The sequence below is a fragment of the Heteronotia binoei genome, chromosome 1, assembly GCF_032191835.1.
Source record: "Heteronotia binoei isolate CCM8104 ecotype False Entrance Well chromosome 1, APGP_CSIRO_Hbin_v1, whole genome shotgun sequence".
In the NCBI taxonomy this organism is placed as follows: Eukaryota; Metazoa; Chordata; class Lepidosauria; order Squamata; family Gekkonidae; genus Heteronotia; species Heteronotia binoei.
The window spans coordinates 225,178,410-225,198,771 of NC_083223.1; the positions used below are offsets into that span (position 1 = coordinate 225,178,410).

At 44.9% G+C, this 20,362-nt stretch overlaps 1 protein-coding gene across 2 annotated transcripts in view; it reads right to left on the reverse strand.

The window, feature by feature from the left end:
- The window catches only part of TMEM178A (transmembrane protein 178A), a 28,498-nt gene extending 10,423 nt beyond the window's left edge, over nucleotides 1-18,075 (reverse strand). The window contains exon 1 of one of the 2 annotated variants that reach the window (XM_060248459.1): nucleotides 17,516-18,075. In XM_060248459.1, coding sequence (XP_060104442.1) covers nucleotides 17,516-17,951 — 436 coding nt within the window. In that variant the 5' untranslated portion in view covers nucleotides 17,952-18,075. The remainder of the gene's footprint in view (nucleotides 1-17,515) is intronic. The other variant, XM_060248449.1, reaches the window with a different exon arrangement.
- Between the last annotated feature and the right edge of the window lie 2,287 nt (nucleotides 18,076-20,362).

A 20,362-nucleotide genomic window follows, 5' to 3' on the forward strand; every position in this document is an offset into this window, starting at 1 on the left:
GAGCATCAACCATTTTGTGACTCTTTAACTACCCTGATTGCAACTGCAAGTAGAAATAACCTTCAACAGATATGCATCCTATTTAAAGGTAAGCATGCATACATATTCTATAGGAAGGAGGTGCTCTAAAACTGCACTGAACATTGGTTCTCATATTGGTATGGGTCACGTGTGCCCATTTCTTGTAAAAGGTGCCTCTTTATTCAGGTGAAAGTGTTCTATGTACCACAGGGTCTCTCTCTCGGCTTGACTTCGCGAACTAAGATTTAAGAAGGGTGCAGTAGTCCACGTCTGCTGCAGGCTCGCTGGTGGCTGACAAGACCAATGCGGGACAGGCAGATCCGGCCACAGTGGCTGCAGGGAAAAGTCTGATTTGGGGTTGGTGCTGTAGCAGTGCAATTCTTCCTCAATCTCCTTTTGTCCTCAAGACCAGCTATGCGTGCGTTCTCAAAGGCAGAGACAGCCTGGTGGATGGTGTGCCTCCATGCTTTGCGATCTGAGGCTAGGTCAGACCACCGGTGATGGTTGAGTACCACAGGGTACTTTGTATTTTAAAACATTTATATCCTACCTTCCTCCTAAGGCAATCAGTAACATATTTCTAAAGACATCTTACATAAAACCTGTCAAGTGTCAAAACACACAAAAACCCCCTTCATTTAAAATGTCCACAGAAACAAAACAATTTTGTCCTTCTGCAGACCAACAGCGATGTGATCCTTATTAGCTCCACAGAGAGCTTATTCCACAGAAGTGGAGCCAGTACAGAAAAAGTTCATGATCATCTGGTTGCCAGCTCTGTCATGCTCAGGGAAGGCAACACTAACCAATATTGGTCTTAGAAGCACACTGATGACATTTGGATTCACAGAGGCTGATGTCTTTCAGATATTCAGTATCACAGTGCTAACCATGACTTCTAGCCTTTTTACATGGTCTACTAATGATTATAAAGCAGGGGTGGCCAAACTTGCTTAACATAAGAGCCACATAGAATAAATGTCAGATGTTTGAAAGCTGCAAGGAAGGAAGGAACCTTTGAACTATGTGACAGTCCTCATCTAGGATGCAAAAACAATAGCCACATTATACTTTTTATTACCGGTATGTGGCATATGGTAAATTTTAAAATAACCTTCCCAGTCCTCACCAGCCATAGAGTCATAAAGTTGGAAGGGACCTCCAAGGTCATCTAGTCCAATCCCCTGCACAATGCAGGACATTCACAAATACCTCCCCTAAATTCACAGGATCTGCATTGCTGTCAGATGGCCATCCAGCTTCTGTTTAAAAACCTCCAAGGAAGGAAAGCCCACCACCTCCCAAGGAGGACACCTGTTCCACTGAGGAACTGCTCTGTCAGGAAGTTCTTCCTAATGCTGAGCCAGAAACTCTTTTGATTTAATTTCAATTGGTTCTGGAGACTGCTCTGTAGCTGGCACAACCAGGTTACTACCTACTAAGAAGATTGCCATTACTAAGAAAGCTGACCACCACTGAAAGTATAGTCTTAAATTCAAACAGTTCTTTGTTATGTACCAGCTCTGGCATAACTCTTTTGCACAGAAGGAAAGGGCTCGCTGAGTCAGAGAGATGAAAGCCCAAATGAGTATCTGACTGACTCAAGAAGACAACAAACAAGCCTGGAGTTCTCTACGTCAATACACAGCACAAGAATAGTGGTCAGATAAGGGAGCAGAAACTGGAAATCTTTGGCAGTCATCACAGTGCTTGTAAAATTAGCAAGAACCTTTTGGGACAGAAATCACACACTCTCAGGGTGTGATGACACAAGGCAGTATCCCAGCTTTGAAAAAGCTGGTGTTCTTCAATATGTGCCAGGGCATTCACATAGCCCCCACCCTGCTGCCAGGAGAGGCACAGGACGCACACACACACCAGGAGCATTCAGACTGCTCATGCACATGTGAGGCACATGCATCTTGCACACTGGCTGTTCAGACAGCCAGGAAACATGCCCTACATATGCTTTGGAGATTTCCTACTGGGATGTACCTGGTAGCTATTTAATCCGGTTCCAGCCCATCTGAAAATGAAGTAAGGATGGGCAGGACTTGGAAGGCAGATGTGTGCATGTGATCGTGCACATTAAATCTGGATGGGAAGCATGGCTACATCAGACCAAATCTCTCATGTGACTGCACCCAGAGCATCAGGAACATCATGTTCTCCTTGCTGTATCTAAAGCTAATGTTTCCCTTTTGCATTAGCACATCCAAAAGCATAAATTAGTCCACTAATGAATCACAAACTTAAAACTGTATTGTAGTTGTAAGCCAAAGAGGGGTCTTTCCACAGATTTTCACTTGCCACCTGCAACTCTCCAGTGCCCATTTAATTTGTTCCTAGTCTTCTCTTACCCTTCTCCAAAGCTTATTTGAGCTGGAAACAGCTGATGTAATCATGCAGGCAGTGTCCCTCATTTGGCCACTACTGGGGGAAGGGGGAATTCCTCAATGGAAGATCAACGTGGGACTGCAGGTGGCCAAATCAAGCAGACATGATGAACAAGATTCCAGCTACCACTACACACAAAAGGACCTCAAGGGGTGTCGAACTCATTTGTTATGAGGGCTGAATCTGACATAAGCCCTTGTCGGGCCAGGCCATGTCAGGCCGGGCCAAGTGTGTACCTGTTTAAAATTAAGTAGCAGAGATACAAACTTTATAAAGGACAAAGACAAATGCAATTAAATATTTAAAAAAAACTGCTTAAAACATTAGCACTCATTGATCTTAAAGGTGCTTTCTTTGTGCTTCTCCCATGAGATCCAGGGAACTGGGCAAAAGAAGCTCTGGCTCTTTCCTTCCTTTTCCAGGGGATGAGCCTCAGTCAACAGAAGGAAGAGAAGCTTGGTTCAGTAGTTCTGCTATGTGATTGTGAAAGCCCAGCAAAGCAAGCTATCCCTCCTCCCCTTCCTCCGCAAGGAAGGAGCCCCAGCCAATACAGAAAATAGAGGTTTTGCTCTGTAGCTCCTGTGCAACTGAGCAAGGCTGGCAAAGCAAGCTGTTATGCAGAAGGAAGCAAGAGAGAGGAAGAAGGAAGCAGAGGATAGCCAGTTGCTCGGGGCCTCATAGGAGCCCTCTGGGGGCCTGATTTGGCCCCCGGGCAATGTTTGACACCCCTTCATTAGGCGATGATGTTACATTAGATGATTTATCAGCCTTTCCTGTCAAGTGGGTCCACAGGTGGGTGAAGATCACCAGAATTTTTAAACTTGCTAGGTATGCTAATACTGATTTAGCTGCTCCAGCTATTGTGAGCCACACAATTGCTGGTGTATGCACAACCTCAATAACTCACATGACTGGACAAAGTCATCTTGGGGCTTTCTGCAGATTACAAGGTCATCCATCACAAGAGTCGAGCCTACTTTTGCTGTTTTGGGACCAGACTGTGCTGCTTCCATCCAACCTCCCCCTCCCCCCCTTGCTTTGCCACTACTTATGGCTGATTAAAAGTTACAACTTACATTCCAGAGGGGTGTACATGTTAGACTGCTGCACACAAAAACAAATTTGAAAAATGTTAAATGCCCAGAAAACACTTTGACGTTGGTGGTGACTCCCTGAATGGAGACAATAGCATTTGTATACTCCTTACTATGTGGATTAGCTCAGTTAGTAGAATATCTCTATTATGACAGTGTCATAAATTCTTGTCAGCTCCACATGGAGTTTTCATATGATCAGTCAATCAACCTGATCACCAGCTCACAAATGATTTGGCTCCCAAGTAGAGCCACAACCATTGAACACAATTGGTCATTATTTTTTTCTGTTTGCTGCCACAGTACAGTAAGCATAATATTTGAATATTTGAACACAAAAGATTAATTTATTATGGAGCCCACTGCACCCAGAACATACAACATGCTTAATTATCTCCGCTGAAGTGAGTTAAATGACTGGTGTGCATGAAGCCACACTGTTACAGACGGTAACACATTGGCTGCTAGTGTGTGGACCCATTTGTTCAATAGACGGGCTAAGACTGAATGTATGCTAAATTATACCAAATAATGCTCTGGCTCTTCTTTTCTGTTAAGAATCACTGTAACAGCAAGCAAAGTGATATAATCAGAAGTATGGGGTTATGAGCAGAATAAGGCTGAGAAACCATAGTGTCTATTGCAAGGAAGCTATTTTCTTCTGCTCTACAATGTAGCTAGCTATAAATATTAAATGTTCCCCCTAGAGAAACAAGTAGTGAAATGCCATAATGATTCTGCCGATTATGATCATGAAAGCACTTAAAGCAATATCTATTTTTACATTTCAGTACTAACAGAGAAGCATATCCCTGACCAATGCTGACATAAACTCTACCATTTCAGGTCACACAGCACAATTAAAACAATTTACAGCCTAATTCTCTAGACAATCTAGTGAATGCATGTTTGCACTTTCAGAGGCATTATGCTAAAACATTTCATTATAACAAATAGTGTTTTGTTGTGCGTTAACAACTATGATATGCTGTGTGCATCATATATAGGAAAAGCCTGTATCTGCAGACAACCTAGTAGAAATATCACGGCCGTATCTGACAGTTAGTTGGGTTTCTAGAGAGCAATGAAAAAGAATAAGTTGAACCATCAAGCAGTGGTTTCAAAGGCTGACCTGGTTTTCATGTTGCTTACTCCCAGGTCCCACTGAACAAAAACCACAAAAGGCTCCCATGCTGGGCTCCACTTTACAATTTGCTAGTGATGACAGCCAATGTAGCATAGTGGTTAGAATGCCAGATTGTGAGCTTGAAGGCCTTGGTTTGAATCTGCACTCTGCCATGGAAGCTTGTTGGATGACAATGGGCCAGTCATACACTTTTAGTCAAGTGTACACTTTTTAGTCAAGCCCTATAGGCAGTTGTTGTGAGGATTAAATGGCGGGGACTGGGAGAGAAAGTTATAAGCCACTCTGGATCCTAATCGGGGAGGAAAGTGAGATATCCTATATATATAAAAAAAACCCAAGCATATTGGCACTTTCCGGCTCTCCCATTGGCTGTAGTGTACACTCAATCAGCCATTGGCCCGTCAACCACCACTCAAGTTCCATTACATTCCATTGGTTGAGTCCATTCCTCTCTCCCACCCACTGTTGCCTACTCACTCTCTGTGCAGAAGATAAAACAGGCAGCAGCAGTGAGGAAGCCATGAAGAGATAGGGAATGAAGGTGGTAATGCAACTAGGTGGAAAGGTCTGGCCCCACCGGGAACATTTCCTCAGAGGTCATGGCAGCTGCCTCTTTCCTGTCACTCCCTCCTTCCCTCCTCCCCTCAGCCTTGCCCCAGAACAGACAAAGATGGTTTATGGTTTATTAGATTTATATCCCGCCCTCCCCGCCAAAGCAGGCTCAGGGTGGTTCACAACCAGTAAAATCACAATAACATTTTAACACATAATTACATCATAATTAGTTTCTCGGGGAGATCTGTTGTCTGGAGTTCAGTTGTGATACCAGGAGGTCTTCAGGTTCCACCAGGACGTTGGCTACCCTAGGCTTGGCTGCTTCAGCAGCAGCCCCCCATGACAGCCAGTGTGGCATAGGAGTTAGTGCTTCAGAACAGGATCTGCCAGACCTAGGCTCATGCTGTGGAAGCGGACTGGATGATTTTGGACTTTCGATACAACCTGCCTCACAAGGTTGTGCAAATCAAAAAGGGGAGAGGAGAATGATGTAAACTGCTTTGGTCCTCACTACAGGGAAAGTGTGCTTTTCCTAGATAGAGGCTGCAGAGAGGGGGAGGAGATGGAAAGCTGAAGTCAAAGGGGCAGATAAAGGTAGGCAGCTGGTTGGCTGAGAAGGAGATAGGGCTGTCAACTCCAGGTTGGGAAATTCCTGGAGATTTGAGGGGTGGAGCCTGGAGAGGATGGGTTTGAGGAGAGGTGGAACCTCAGACAAATACAATGCCATAGACTCCACCATCCAATTGTAAGGAAATGCCCCTAATTTCCAGAACATCATAGTCACCCGTCTGGTTGCCAGAGTGCCTGGAGACAGAGCTCTCACACATCTGCCAGAAGGACGTGGGTTTGCCTACCAGACTGGAAAGGACTTATGAGTACTAACAGCCACAATGCTAAAGTGGCGCTCCGTGTCCCTGGAAGAGCGCCAGCAAGGAGAACGAATGGTTTCCAGTCGCTTCGGGCGAACGCCATCTCTATCTTGGAGCAGAAGAAAGTGTGCCATTAGGAGCTATCCAGGCCATGCGGTTGTGACGGTAATGAACGGGTTAACAAGAAAACTAAGGACGCATAGAGCCTGCGTCAGATGACCTGAGGGTGGGGGCCAGGGTGCTTGGAACTCTCAGAGGTGATTGACAGCTAACGGCTGAGGGCAGTTAGTGTCTGACAGAGTCTGAGGGAGACTGCTGAAGAGAGCAGTTGGTCTGAGAAGGAGCTGAGACAGGAGCTGAGGGGAGTCTTCGAGAGAAGCAGAGCTCACTGTTCGCTCTATAAAGACAGCCAAGGGACTGTGTGTGACTAGAGAAGAGTCACAGTAAAAGACCTGAGAGGTCACAGACACAGATACACGTCTCTTAAGAGCTAAAGAGGTGGTTGAGGGAAAGATGTGGGTCTAGAAGTCTGAAGGGCTGGGAGAAGAGACACCAGTCGACTTAAGGGACTTGGCACATTATACCCAAGAGGCCAACCCAGAATAGTGTTGAAGAGTGAAAGCTGTATGATTTGTGAAACCTGAGAGACCTAAGTGAATTTGATATTATAAAGCCTGAACTACGAAGAAACTGTTAACTGCTTGAGATACAATATAGCCCATGTATATATTTCCCATTCCCCAGTTGAAGACGGTGTGTGTACGTTAATAAATTTCTGTGGTTTACTTTAAAGTTCTCTGGTGCCAGTATATTGGGAAAGCTATCAAAGCTGCTGTGGTCCCCTTCAAACTGAGTTTATATCCATCTGAAAGCAAAACAAAAACCCCGAAGAGACTAGTATTGAGAAATCCATATTACACCCACCCCTTGAGTTTTATAGTCGTGAGGTAAAATTTTAAAGGAAGAACTGAGGCTGAAGAGGGGCTGGGGTAGCCATAAACCGCATATAGAAGCGATCCAGTGAGACCGCGAGGCGCGTGGTTATAGCGGTTTTCAGCCTTGATCATAGAATCCACTTTGGGAGGCTAATACCAGCTATCTTCCAGCAGTGCCAAGACTGCATTTCAGCACAGCGGGAAGCACACGTACGCAACAGATGTTACCCACCCATGGGGCCATCAAGCTTATCCAGGCGTGGACCCTGCCGAACCACCCAAGCATTTGTCCAACAGAACCCAGGACACAGACTGGTGGCAAGAAGAACACTGAAGGAGAGGAAGACCATCTTCAACCAGAGCCAAGTTCTTTGTATAAACCGGGTGGTACCTTAGGCAATAATGTGGCCATCTATTGTCACCTTTTTAGATAAGTTTAATAATTTCTCCTATTCTTCTTCCCAACTGTCAGTCTGGAGCCTCCCCCTTGACCCATGGTTAGCCAATCAGGTAACCCAGGCCCAAGCTTGTTCATTGGTCAATTATGGGCATCCAATTAGGTGCCACAAATTAATGTGCTATTGGCTACTGCAGAAGTCCAGCCCTTATGGTCACTGCAGAGCCTCCCCTTTCTCCTCCCTTGTACCTCCCATCCCCTGAGGGTCCAAGGTAGTCTATTTAACCTCTGACCCAACTCCACTCGTGTGTGCATCTAGCAGTACCCTATCTCCGCTGTCTAGATCCATCCCAGATTCTTGGCCAGTTGAGGGTCCCATTTCCCCCATCCTCTTTCATCGCCATTGGAGCCTTCTTTGAAGACTACGATCGGTAATTATCACCCTGTTTGTCTACCCATGTGTTGCCTCTATATCTCTCTCTATTTTTCTTAGGACTGTATGTATGATTTTATGAGTATTTTATCTTGTATGTAAGCCTATATTATTCTGGAATAAATTTTGTTTTGCTTAATTAGAGTCCCTAATATTTTTAAGCATTAGTTTCTGGATGTGGAATCCTGTATACACAGGTAAAAGATCCTATTAAGCCAGGTGCCCACTTGACAATTCCCCAACCTCAGTTTTAAGGGCATTTTGGCTTACACAAATCAGCCATTTCCTCCTGGGGAACCATTGCTGCCAATCTCCAGGTGAAGACTTGAGTTCACTCAGAATTACAACTGCTCGCCAGATGGCAGAAATCAGCTCCCCTGGAGAAAATGGCTGCTTTGCAGAGTCAACTCTGTGTCATTATACCCTGTTGACATGGCTTCCAACCTGCTTTGGTCCACACTGTGGAGAAAATGTCCTCTTTCTAGGTAGAGGCTGCAGGGAGGGGGGAGGAGATGGAAAGCTGAAGTCAGATGATGATGATGATGATGATGATGATGATGATGATGATGATGATGATGATATTATTTATATCCCGCCCTCCCCGCCTAGGCAGGCTCAGGGCGGCTAACAACATACTGGCTACTGGCAGATCAATTCCTCTACAGAAAACGGCCACCTTGAGGTACATTCTCTATGTTATACCATAACACAACCGTGCCAAACCAAAAACCGCTGATCATGCCACAAGTTCATGCTGATGCTAAATGCTGCAAGGCTGAACATGTCAGGAAAAGACAGCAACGATACACTGCAAACAGAAAAAATGATGAGCTTTAGCATCTATATGAGCATCATCATGCCCCCTCGCACCTTCCATAATTATTCTTCCTTATATCAATTCTGGAGCCACTTTCAGGGCTTTGAGCCACCACAGACATGGGGACATGCACACACACACACATGTGGGGGGGGGGAGCCAGCATCTGTTTCAACTGTGGGGTGGGGGTGGGTTGGAAGACAGAAATGGTGGGGGAGAGTGAATGTCATGGGTGGGTAGGGGAAGTAGCAGAGTGGCAAGGCTGCAGGGCTAGTTGAGAGGAAGAGGTGATGAGGTGGGGGTAGTTGGAGGGGGTAGGAAGTTGAGGTGGGGGTGGGAAGACACCAAGGGTGGAGGGAGTGAATGCCTTCACTTGGGTGGGTGGGAAAACAGCAAGGGTGAGGGGCACTCGCCAAAGAGCCTGATGAGGTGGGGGTAGTTGGAGGGGGTAGGAAGTTGAGGTGGGGGTGGGAAGACACCAAGAGTGGAGGGAGTGAATGCCTTCACTTGGGTGGGTGGGAAAACAGCAAGGGTGAGGGGCACTCGCCAAAGAGCCTCTTTCTACAGCCCACTGTATTTTCCCCCACAATGGGCCTTATTTCTAGTAAATGAATGTCAAGAGTAGGAGAAAAGAGCAAGAGTCCAATAACAGCTTAAGGACTAACAAAATTTGTGGCAGGATATGAGATTTCGTGAGTCACTGCTCACTTCTTCAAATCAATAGTGTGATTTACAAATTCCATATGTACTCATGCAATATCAGAATCCATACAAAGTGAAACCTTTTTTAAATTAAGACACACCACTTCTGTGACTGTGTGAGATTACAAGCTGATGCAGTTTACAGGCTAGACATGGTCAACAACCCATTTTATGAAAAAGTCATTTTCTGAGGAGGGAATTCTGAGCATTGGATCAGGGCTCATTCCAATCAGTCACTACAGCAAGTGCTGCAGCCACATTCATTACTTCCTCTGCATTTTCATTTGAGCTGAAGCCACTTGGCACTGCTCAGTGGGCAAGATTTGAGTCTGGGGATTTCAGGATTGGAGTGCTCAGCTGGTTGCAGAGAACAAAGGCTGAAATCCTCAATGACCCATAAAGTTAATGGATGTCCTTGAGCAACCAGCACCCTGATTCCCTTGCTGAAAACCACAAACAAGATTAGATTTTTTTTTAAGATTTTATCAAGAATTATTTTCCCCTTCTTTTAAACCAGGAGTCCAGCATACTATCCTATCTAGTTGACCATCCTGTGAACCCTTAATGCATTTTTCAAACTTTGGTTGTCCTATAAGAACTTCATTTTCTGGCAAACTGTTGTGCCTGTAAACAGAAGTCACACTCCAGGGTGGAGAAAGCAGATGATGAAAATGTCACATTCTCAGGGTATACGCAGGCAGGAGTCCAAAGCCAGTCCAAGGTCAAAGTCCAGGAAGTCAAGCAGGAGCCAAGTCACCAATGCAGAATCACAAACTGGAATCAGAAGTCAATGTCCAAAAGCCAAAAGGTCAGGGTGCCAAGGAAATCAAGCAAGTCAGGATCAGGAATTAGGAAGGAGCATGGATGCAAGCCAAAGAATAGATTTGTTGCTTCCACAAGGTTACCAGGTCCTGGGTGGGAGCTATATGGAAGTCTCAATCAGCCTGCTCCCTGGGTGGCAGTGACTCTGTTAGAACTGAGGGCTGAGAGATCTGAAGCATCGGTGTGCCTCATGTCTTCGCTCTGAAAGTTCTTTCTGGAGCCTGCTTCGAACTCTTGAGATGGGAGAAGGAGAGCTTGGAGGAGATTGATCGTCAACAGCTGACACTGGTGCCTGGAGAGTGATTGACGGGCCAGCTGCTGTTTGTTCATCTGAGGAACTGGCTGGCAACTCTTCCAGGTCTGTTAACCCTTTCAGCTCCTCCTCGTAAGAGCTCATGACAGAAAATGCCTACTGATTAGGCTTCCTATTTCCTCCCGGAGGGAAAAAGAAGGCATTATTAATAGGGCTACATGTGTCTTTTTCAGTATACAGGAGTCACACAAGGTTTATTAGACATACCGCCTTAAAAAGCTGTGAAACAAGGAACTCTTAAAGCCCCAAGATGGAAGAAGAAGAAGACCAAAGATTTATCTCCTTTATCTCCTTCCCCCTGTGAGGTGGGTGGGGCTGAGAGAGCTCTCCCAGAAGCTGCTCTTTTAAGGACAACTCCTACGAGAGCTATGGCTAACCCAAGGCCATTCCAGCAGATGCAAGTGGAGGAGGTGGGAAGCAAATCTGGTTCTCCCGGATAAGAATCCGCGTACTTAACCACTACACCAAACTGGGTCTCTTACTAACCCCTGGAACAGAGGTTAGTAAGGCCCCTACACAACTGGAGAAGTTAAACTATGTCCTGGACTAACCATCTTTACACAAGTGTCATAGGTCAGTGATTCCCAGATGGAGGGCCCAAATGGGAAACCAGGAAAAGCAATTAGGCACAATGAACTACAAAAAGATAACTTTGACACAAAGACTTGGATCACTAAATGGGCCCTAATCCATTCCTGTGAAGCAACAACCAAAACATCTGAGACAGAGAACAGCTTTGGGCTCAAGACTTCCTTCCTGCTTCTTTCCACATCCCCCTTGTGATGCTCTATATTAGATTCCCAGATCAGACATCCAGAAATTATGTGAATGAGGAATCTCCCTTGATGGTGGATACTGAAACCACTTTGCTTAATAAATTCAGAACCTATTACTCAAGGCTAATCTTACATTCAAAGAGAACATGAAATTACTTGATTCATTTTTATACATCAGTTTCTATTCATTCCTACACACACCATGAATTCTGAGGGAAGTAAACAGGCTTGCTCCTGATCTCACTGCTCATTTTTAAAAAATAAATTAAAAGTACTTTAATCTTAAGAGAATCTCCTCCCTGCCCCCCCCCCCCAAATCCTTCTTTTATGCTACTGCCTCCGCTTCAGGAAGTATATTAATTTCCTGACCCTTGTCTCTCAATATGTAGGCTTGATGCGCTCCTGACAGTTAGTCATTTTTGTTTACTGCAGCACTGGAACCAGCTTCTAGGCACTACTAGCCTGCCAACAATGTCTCCACAGATTCAAGGAATGTGACATATCAACCCCCAGAATTTGGATCCATTCCTCTCTTCCCTCAAGAGTACCGTTGGCACTGTTGTGCAAAAGCTTCGGAAGACATTATGCAATTCTGCTAACCACCATTATTCCATGTAAGTGATTCTTCATAGCTATGGGCGTAATAGCTCTAGTCACTCTTGAGTTATAATATTCCTGCTTCATGCTGAGGGTGCTTGAGTATGGAGGTCTTCTTTGGGTTTCATATGTGCTTATTCAGCATGATGAAAATGTGCATAGGGTATTGTGCCTGAACAAATCCCAAAATGATACTCTGGTATTCATGTGGTATATTCTGGAGCAGCAACAATCTACACACATAAAGGAATGGTGTTTACACAGACATGTATTGCACACATACCCACACAGCAATTTTTTCCCCTGGAACTGTTTCCCTTGCTTCTAATTGCTTATTAAAAATTAAAGACCACCAGGAACTTTTGAACATAGGGGGCTTTACTTGAGTCAATATATGCTGTATGCTACCTAACGTGTTCTTTATCACTAATAATTTAACAGCTTGGTTAGCCTGACATACTAACTCATGCTCCTGAAAGCAAGTTCCCAACAAGCTATCACAGATAACTCGTACAAGGCCATTACAAAATTATACGACACTTCCTCTCCTATGAACACTCTTCTTCTCTTTTTTTACACATTAAACTCTGGATTTTCACATAAATGTGTATTTTTTCATTGTGGAAAGCGCTGTGTACGATGATGCCTTTGATACAGTCGACCACCAGCTGTTGTCACACCGCCTTGCCAACACGGGTCTGCCCTTCAGTGGCTTACCTCCTTTCTCCAAGGTCGGGGACAGAGGGTGGCTGTTGGGGAGAAATTGTCCCAGAGACACCCACTTGTGTGTGGAGTGCCTGAGGGGGTGGTCCTGATGTTATTTAATATCTATATGAGCCCCCTTGCCCAGATAGTCCGGAGTTATGGGCTGGGATGCCACCAGTATGGGGATGACACTCAGCTCTATCTCTTGATGGGCAACCAGGCTGGCTGCGTCCCGGATAATCTGGACTAAGCACTACAAGCCGTAGTGAAATGGCTCAGACAGAGTCGACCAAACTTGAACCCAGTAAAGACAGAAGTTTTGTGCCTAAGCCGAGGCGTCCTGGGAAGAGAGATCCCTCTGCGGACCTTCAATAGCCATCGGAATACATCTATTGAACATAGCACCTTAATTTATTGTAGTTTTAACTTTTTATGTAACCGTTTTTAAATGTATTTATTAACTGTATTTTAAATGTATTTATTAACTGCATTTTAAAATTGTTTTATGTAAATCATGGTTATACCATGTCTTGTTAGCCGCCCTGAGCCTGCTTCGGCGGGGAGGGCGGGATACAAATAAAAAATTATTATTATTATTATTATTATTATTATTATTATTATTATTATTGGGGCACCTTTAGTGCCAGCTTTGAAGGTCAAGAGCTTAGGGGTACTCATGGAGCCTTCTATGGAGGCCCAGGCGGCAGCCACTGCCAAATCTGTATTTTACCATCTTAGACAGATAAGGCAGTTGGCTCCATACCTAGAGCACAACGACTTGGCCACAGTAATTCATGCAACAGTCACCTCGAGAATAGACTAATGCAATCCCTCTACATGGGGCTGCCCTGGACTCAAACCCGGAAGCTGCAACTACTGCAGAATGCTGCAGCCAGGTTGGTATTGGAGCTGCCTTTATGGGTGCACATCCAACCTGCGCTGGAGACACTGCACTGGTTGCCTGTGGCATTCCAAGTCCAGTTCAAGGTGCTGGTCATGACCTTCAAAGCCCTTTATGGCCTGGGACCTGTCTACCTCCGGGACTGCCTTTCCCCACACAAGCCCCAGAGAGGACTACAATCAAGTTCCCAAAATCTTTGAAAGATTTTGTAAAGATTTTTTAAAGATCTCTGGGCCAAAGAGTGCTCGCCACCACAAGGGCAAGAGCCTTCTCAGTGGCTGGTCCTGCCCTCTGGAATGCCCTCCCTGAAGAGGTCAGTGCCCCCTGCAGGACTTGCCACAATTCCACAGGGCCTGTAAGACATACCTGTTTAGACAGGTTTTTAATGTCTAACCGGAGGCATTTTAACATGTCAGCAGCGATTAGTATCCATCATCCCACAGCAAAAAATCTTTTCTTCCAAACCAGACAGCTAAATAAAGTGCTTAAAACATCAAGAATTTTAACTAGCACTATTAACACCATCCTGGAGCCACAAATTATATCTTAATTTATATTGTCATATATTTTTAATAATGCTTTACTGTAATGACTTTGTAATAATTTTATTGTAATAATTCAACATTGTTTTGCTGTTTTACTTATTGTTTTACTTGTTGTTAGCCGCCCTGAGCCCAACTGGGGAGGGTGGGGTATAAATGCAAATAATAAATAAATATGTATTTTAAAGTGGTGCCTCCCAACCATTTTGGTAAGGTGCACACAAATGTTATCTTTATGTGGAAGCTGCTTTCCTGTGTTTGCTACTTCCTCCATCCAGCAAGTTTGAAAGAAAAATCAGCTGCACCTTGTCTTGATCATATCTGCACAATCTCACAATCCCGTCACTACTACTAATGAAACTATCATTTTCATTCTTGATTTCAGTAACAATATTACAGCTTTTGCTGCACAAGGTAAGTAATTACATCTTTTTGTGGCCTTTATGCTTCATTCTCTCTCTAAAACACCAGTCCCCAAATGCTGTACTCAGGTAGAGCTTTACCAATCTAGACTCCATATTATACCAAGGATGCTACAGGACAGGTCTTGGGTCAAAAAAGGCACCCATTAGAGTGTCATTACATGGTCTGAGATAATGACACTTTAACAACACCTGTGTTTCTATTTTTAAACTCCAGCTCACCTCTCACAGAATGGACAGAGACACCTCCATAAAGAGGAATATCTACCCTTAGTTCTGAACAAGTTCTAAGAGCATTCCTTGAGTGGATTCACTGTACCTCTTCCCAGAGTGCCCCTGTTTTGCATTAAAGACAAAAAGAAAACAGAACTGAATTTTGGAATATCATTTTTTTTTTTAATAAGGAGCCCACCGGCTGCTTCCCTGAGCGCAGAAGAACAGTTACATTTGTAAACAAACAAGGAGAAGCAATGGTGTAGGGAGAAATCAATCTGGAAAAGAGAAGGTGTGCTTGACCCCCTTCCCTGCCGATTACTTCTCGTTCCTTCCAAGTCACTTTTTTCTTTGCCAAGCTCCAAAAATGTGTCTGCATCTGTGGGTAATCTTCCCTAAGCAGCAGTTTGACTGACAAGATATTGATTAGAAAAAAATTCACTAAATGCAGTGTAAGATAACTATCAATTATACAGGATTCAATAAAAAATAAAAAATAAAGCATGCCATATATTAAAGACTATTGAATATATTGATAGGAAGATGTAACCTGAAATTTGTACTATCACACAAGAACCATAACTTTCTTTTTCAGAGCACTAACTCAGCTATATTTAAGATGATACAAGTCAAACATTCCTTTAGGGTTCACAAGTATTTTGATCTGGGAAGGAGAAGCAGCAATACCTAAGGATGCAATAGAGAAGACAACAATGCAGAACTCTGTGCATGTGTTTGTACGATTTAAGTGAATTAGCGAGCAGGAAATTAACAGAGAGCCTGCACTGGCATAATTGTTAACATTATGACCCCATGCAAATACCTTCACATTTTTGTTGTTGTTAAAAATAATTTACATCCAGAAATTAAAGCTAATGAAACAAGTCACTTAAACTCTGGCCCTGTTAGGTGTCCAGTGTGAATAATTTTTGCATGCCTCACATAAAGTGCCTCTGATAAATACCCAGTGCTTTGTTAGAAACCTGCATTTCAGCTTTGTGTACCAGACTTAGAAGCAAGAGCAGTACATAGTACTAAGGTACTAAGGAATGATGGTCAAGATGTTAGGTTTTGTTTAGGCTAGAGGGCCTGTCATATCATTGTACAAAGATGGTTCATGGTCCGTGAGTGTTTAAAGCAAAAGCAGGGGCTGCTTGGTAGGGTATTAAACAATCCCTATTTATTGTGAAGGCAAGGTTATGATGCCTTTGTATTAGGGTACAAGTGGAGAATGTAATGTCTGTGAATTTGTAGGGGGGAAATATAGTCATGCTGAGAGAGTAAAAAAATATCACATGTAGAAGCAGTAAGAGGAAATGCTGCCTGCAAAGGGGATTTGTATTTTGAGAAGCAAAGACTACACATACTGAGGGAATCTGCTCAGGAAATCCCAACCCATTTCCCAAATCTCCTTCCCCACCCAGGTTTTTAAAAGCTCTTTATTAGGAACTTGAACAGGCTAATTTCTTCTCCCATCTTTTATCCCTTTCCCTGACTCACAACAGCATTTCATAAGCTTACAGAACATACTCAGACATTACAAGTCTGGATTTTTTGAGGTGGAGGGGTTCTATTTCTTTTAGTTAATTTACAAAGTTCCCACCCACCCCTTTGCATACCTAGTGAATATCTTAAATATTTAGAGACCTTGTATATGGCTTAGTTTAACTGCTTTCTTGATTGGCACCAGTGGGGGGAAGGGCAGCCATTTTTTGTTAGCATGATCATTCCACTACCAAAATATTATTAAAAGCATGGTCATGTCATGTTTATGAATAAAACACCAGAGAATGCCAGTGTGGGACTTTGATGTGGCAAATTGGTATATGCAAGGGATTGTATACAGTTACTATGCTTTGGTCCATTTTCTTCCATTTTCAAGGAGCATGAAAGAATGTGTGAATGTGTGAGAAATGGATTAAGAGTGCCCAATTTTTATACATAAATTAGATAGACTAATTAACAGCATTCTTGCAATCAGAAGGCTAATGAAGAGGCTGACTGCAGATTTATTATGCGCTGTATGTTTGATCTATTTGGTCCAATGTTCATGAACTGAGAAGTGGTGGGCTACACCGAATAGCTAACATAAACCAGACATCTTGGTTACTTTTAGGGGATATATTGAAGATCCTGCCGGTTTGTCATCTCTATTCAATTAGTGATGCCCACTATCACTAATGCACCCCACAGATTCACAATGTATTGTACCATTTTCCTCTTATCTTCACATTTATTGTGAACCCCATGCATTAATTAGGAGAAAGCTAAGATACAAAGCTCGGTTGATATGGAAGAGAGTTATAAGACCGCATTGCATGCCAGCAATTCACTGGAGGGCATAAGGACAATTACCAGAACTGACACAAGTGCAGTGACAGTGCAGCAGGGAAATTGCGGAAGGGGGGCGGGTTGGAGAAGAGCAACTCGACAATGCCGTGTTAAGTGATCTTCTGTGCTAGGCAAGTGAGTTTGCATAGAAGTGTCACTGGGGGAGTGGAAAAGGGGTGTGTGCCTCTGAGTTATGTGCCCAGCGGATGTGTACAGAAGGGTAACGGGGCCCTAAGGTAACTGCATTGGGAGGTGACTGGTGCCTTGACTTTGCATGGAGGTAGTTGGTTGGTAGAGATGAGGATGGGGAGAAAGGCAGACTACCAGTGGCCGTGACTGCCAGAAGGTATCCCAACCAACCATCATGCCTTAGAGCAGCAATGACAGGGTGCCCGGTGGTCCTGAGAGGGGCTGCGTTCTATGGTACTCCGCTGGCAGGCAGGAGGGGCCGATGAGGGAGGTGCATTTGGGAAGGGGGGGTGGAACCGAGGAGAACGCCAGCTGGTGCCATCCCTCCTCCCCTTACCTCGCTCCACCAGACTGTCGAGGTCCCTGTCGACGCCCAGCAAGTAGCATTTCCTCCAGAGCCCGGCGTAAGTGGCGAAGAGCGGACGGCCGCATCGGGACTGCAGCACCCCGAGCCCCAGGAGGGCCGGCCAGTTGTCCAGCAGAAGCAGGTCGCCCGGGGGAGGCTCCGCCGCTGCCGCCACCGCTTCCCAGGCGCCGCCGCCGCCTCGCGGGAGCCGCTGCTTGGCGCTTCGCAAGGGCAAGTGCGGCAGGGGCAGGAGGCGACGGCGTTGCTCGGGCGGGTGGGCGCTGCCGGCGCGGTGCTCGCAGCTCTCCCGGTGGCGCCGGGGGTCGGTCTCGTACCAGTGGTCGGTGAAAATGGCTGTGACCAGCAGCGCCAGGGAGCAGAGGCTGAGGCACAGGCTGAGCGCGCCCACCAGCGCTCGCCCGCCCATGGCTGGCTCCGGGGACGCCCCCTCCGTCCACTCGGTCCCCCTTTCAGCGGACGCTCCTGCCGTCAAAGTCCCCCCACATCCTGGCCGGGCAGGCGGCGGCTGCACAGCCGGTCAGGAGGGAGCATCCTCGGCTCACGCGCGGCCAAGGCACTGGCTGGGCGGGCGGGCAGGCGGCGGCGTCCCGCGCTTATTGTCCACTCCCCAAGGGCGGGCCGCGGCGCACAAAGGACAGCTCCGGCGCTTGCAGCAACTCCCGACGGACACCAGGGGGAGCAGCGCAGAAGGCCGTCTCTGCTGCCACCCGAGAGGGCACGGGGTAGCTCCGCGCGCGGATAGAAGCGCGCCAAGGGAAAGGCGATGGCAAAAAGCCGCCGCGCAGGCCCGACCTCTCGTATGTTTTTACTTGGAAGTAATCCCGCTGATTCCTATGGGTCTTACTCCTAGAGAACTGTGCCTGTGGTTGAAGACTGGAGCGCGGGCAATGCTGTACCAAAGAGATGTGAGTGCCACTGTAGAAGGGGCTCGTTCTGGTATATAAGGATGGTGTCTCCCAAAACTAATTAAAACGCCCTCTTGCCCCCTCCACAAACACACCTCTTGAGGAGAGGGCGTCCAGGGCCGATGAGTTCTAGGTTGGTTGGACTCACCTACACTGTATCCCCCTCAAGGCATTGCTCCTTGTGAAAATTACACTGCCTGGTACTCAGTAGCTCCTGTGGCTTTTTGTCAGTGCTGCCACGGAAGCCTTTCCTTTTCCTCACTAAATTATTGTAGCACAAGTGTAAAGGAAGAGGAGTCATACCAGAGCAGATACTCTTAGTGCATTGATTCAGCAATTCTTAGAATCATAGAGTTGGGACTTCCAGGGTCATCTAGACCAACCCCCTGCATAATGCAGGAAACTTACAAATACCTACAACAAAAAATATCTCTTCCCAGGGATATTTTTTTTCCAGTTTTGCACTAAGACAGGTCAAGAACTTGCCTGAAGCATTTATATTCAGATAGAAAAACCCCATCCGTCTTGCTCTTCCATTTTCACCCTTTATTTCCTCTTCCATGAGGTGAGGGTGGGCAAAATTTGTTTCAACCACAAGTGCTAACATTTTATCTTTATCAATTGCACATGCATTATATTACAGCAAATAATTCCCTCAAATTAGATAATTTGTCTTAGTCACATTATTTCCTACCTACATCATCATCGTTTTCTGCTACTAGATGGCTTGATAGTCAACAAACTTCAGTATGAAGTATTCAAAATCTTCATCATTCTCAACACAGAGCTTCCAGAACAAGAGATCATTGAGAGCATGGGTTTTAATTTTATTCACCACAGTAATGACAGTAATGTAACGACAGTGTGTAATGACTCGTGCAGGCAATCATTAGGGGGTTTTTGCAACTAGATGTTGGTGATGAATGACAAAGCGAATAGTAAAGACAATTGAAACAGCTTTTTTTTCAAGTGGCAACACACCTACAGTAGCAACCAGTCATTGATGGTATTCCATCACTTGCACAAGCAACTATGTTAGTAAGTAGAATTTCCTTATCTTTGAATAACTGCTCAAAAACATGAAATATTTACTTCCTTTTAGTATTTGTTCTAAGTTGCCTTGCAAATAATTCTTGAGCCAAACTTTTATCTTTTATAAAGCACACATAAGCAACAAGCAAAGATTCATTGCCTGGCAAAGTTGACTCATCCAACTGTAATGCAAATTTTGTTGTCTGTAGTGTGCTGCACAATGTATCTTCCACATTTTCAGACATTTCATCAATGTGTCTTTGCACTGAATTGTTGCTAAGAGAAATTCTCAGCAAAAACTTGGAAAATGACAAAAGCAGTGATGACAGTTATAGTATACTGATCTGCCTAGACCTTTGGTGGTGCATTTACTAAAAATTCCAAAAGTTTCCACCAGGTTTCAGCACCATGTAGATGCAGAAACTTGGAGTGCCATTTTCCAGCATGGTGCCATAGCCTGGTCAATTGTAAATCAGTAAACAATGCAGTTGAAGGGGCCTACTTCTAGCACCCCCTTCCACCCACCTTCCCTCAGCACAACCCTGGATTAACCATTAAGCAGAATAAGCACCTGCTTGGGGTACCAAGGGAAGGGGGAGCACTCTGATGATGAAATATTTTTCACAGTCATTCCTTTTGTTACGGCTGTTCATGAGAAGTAATAGACAGAGGAACCACTAGCAGTAAGAAGGGGGGAGGAGCACTATGTGACAAGGCAGCCTGGGTGCCTTGTCTCTGCTAAGTATAGCAGCAGATTTGTTATGCCAAATCTGTTTTGAGGACTTGATCAAAAACTCTGCAATTTTTAAAAAGTAGGATAAAACCTTTTAAAGTATAAAATTATAAATAAGCAACAATAGTCATTATTTTGCATCAATTG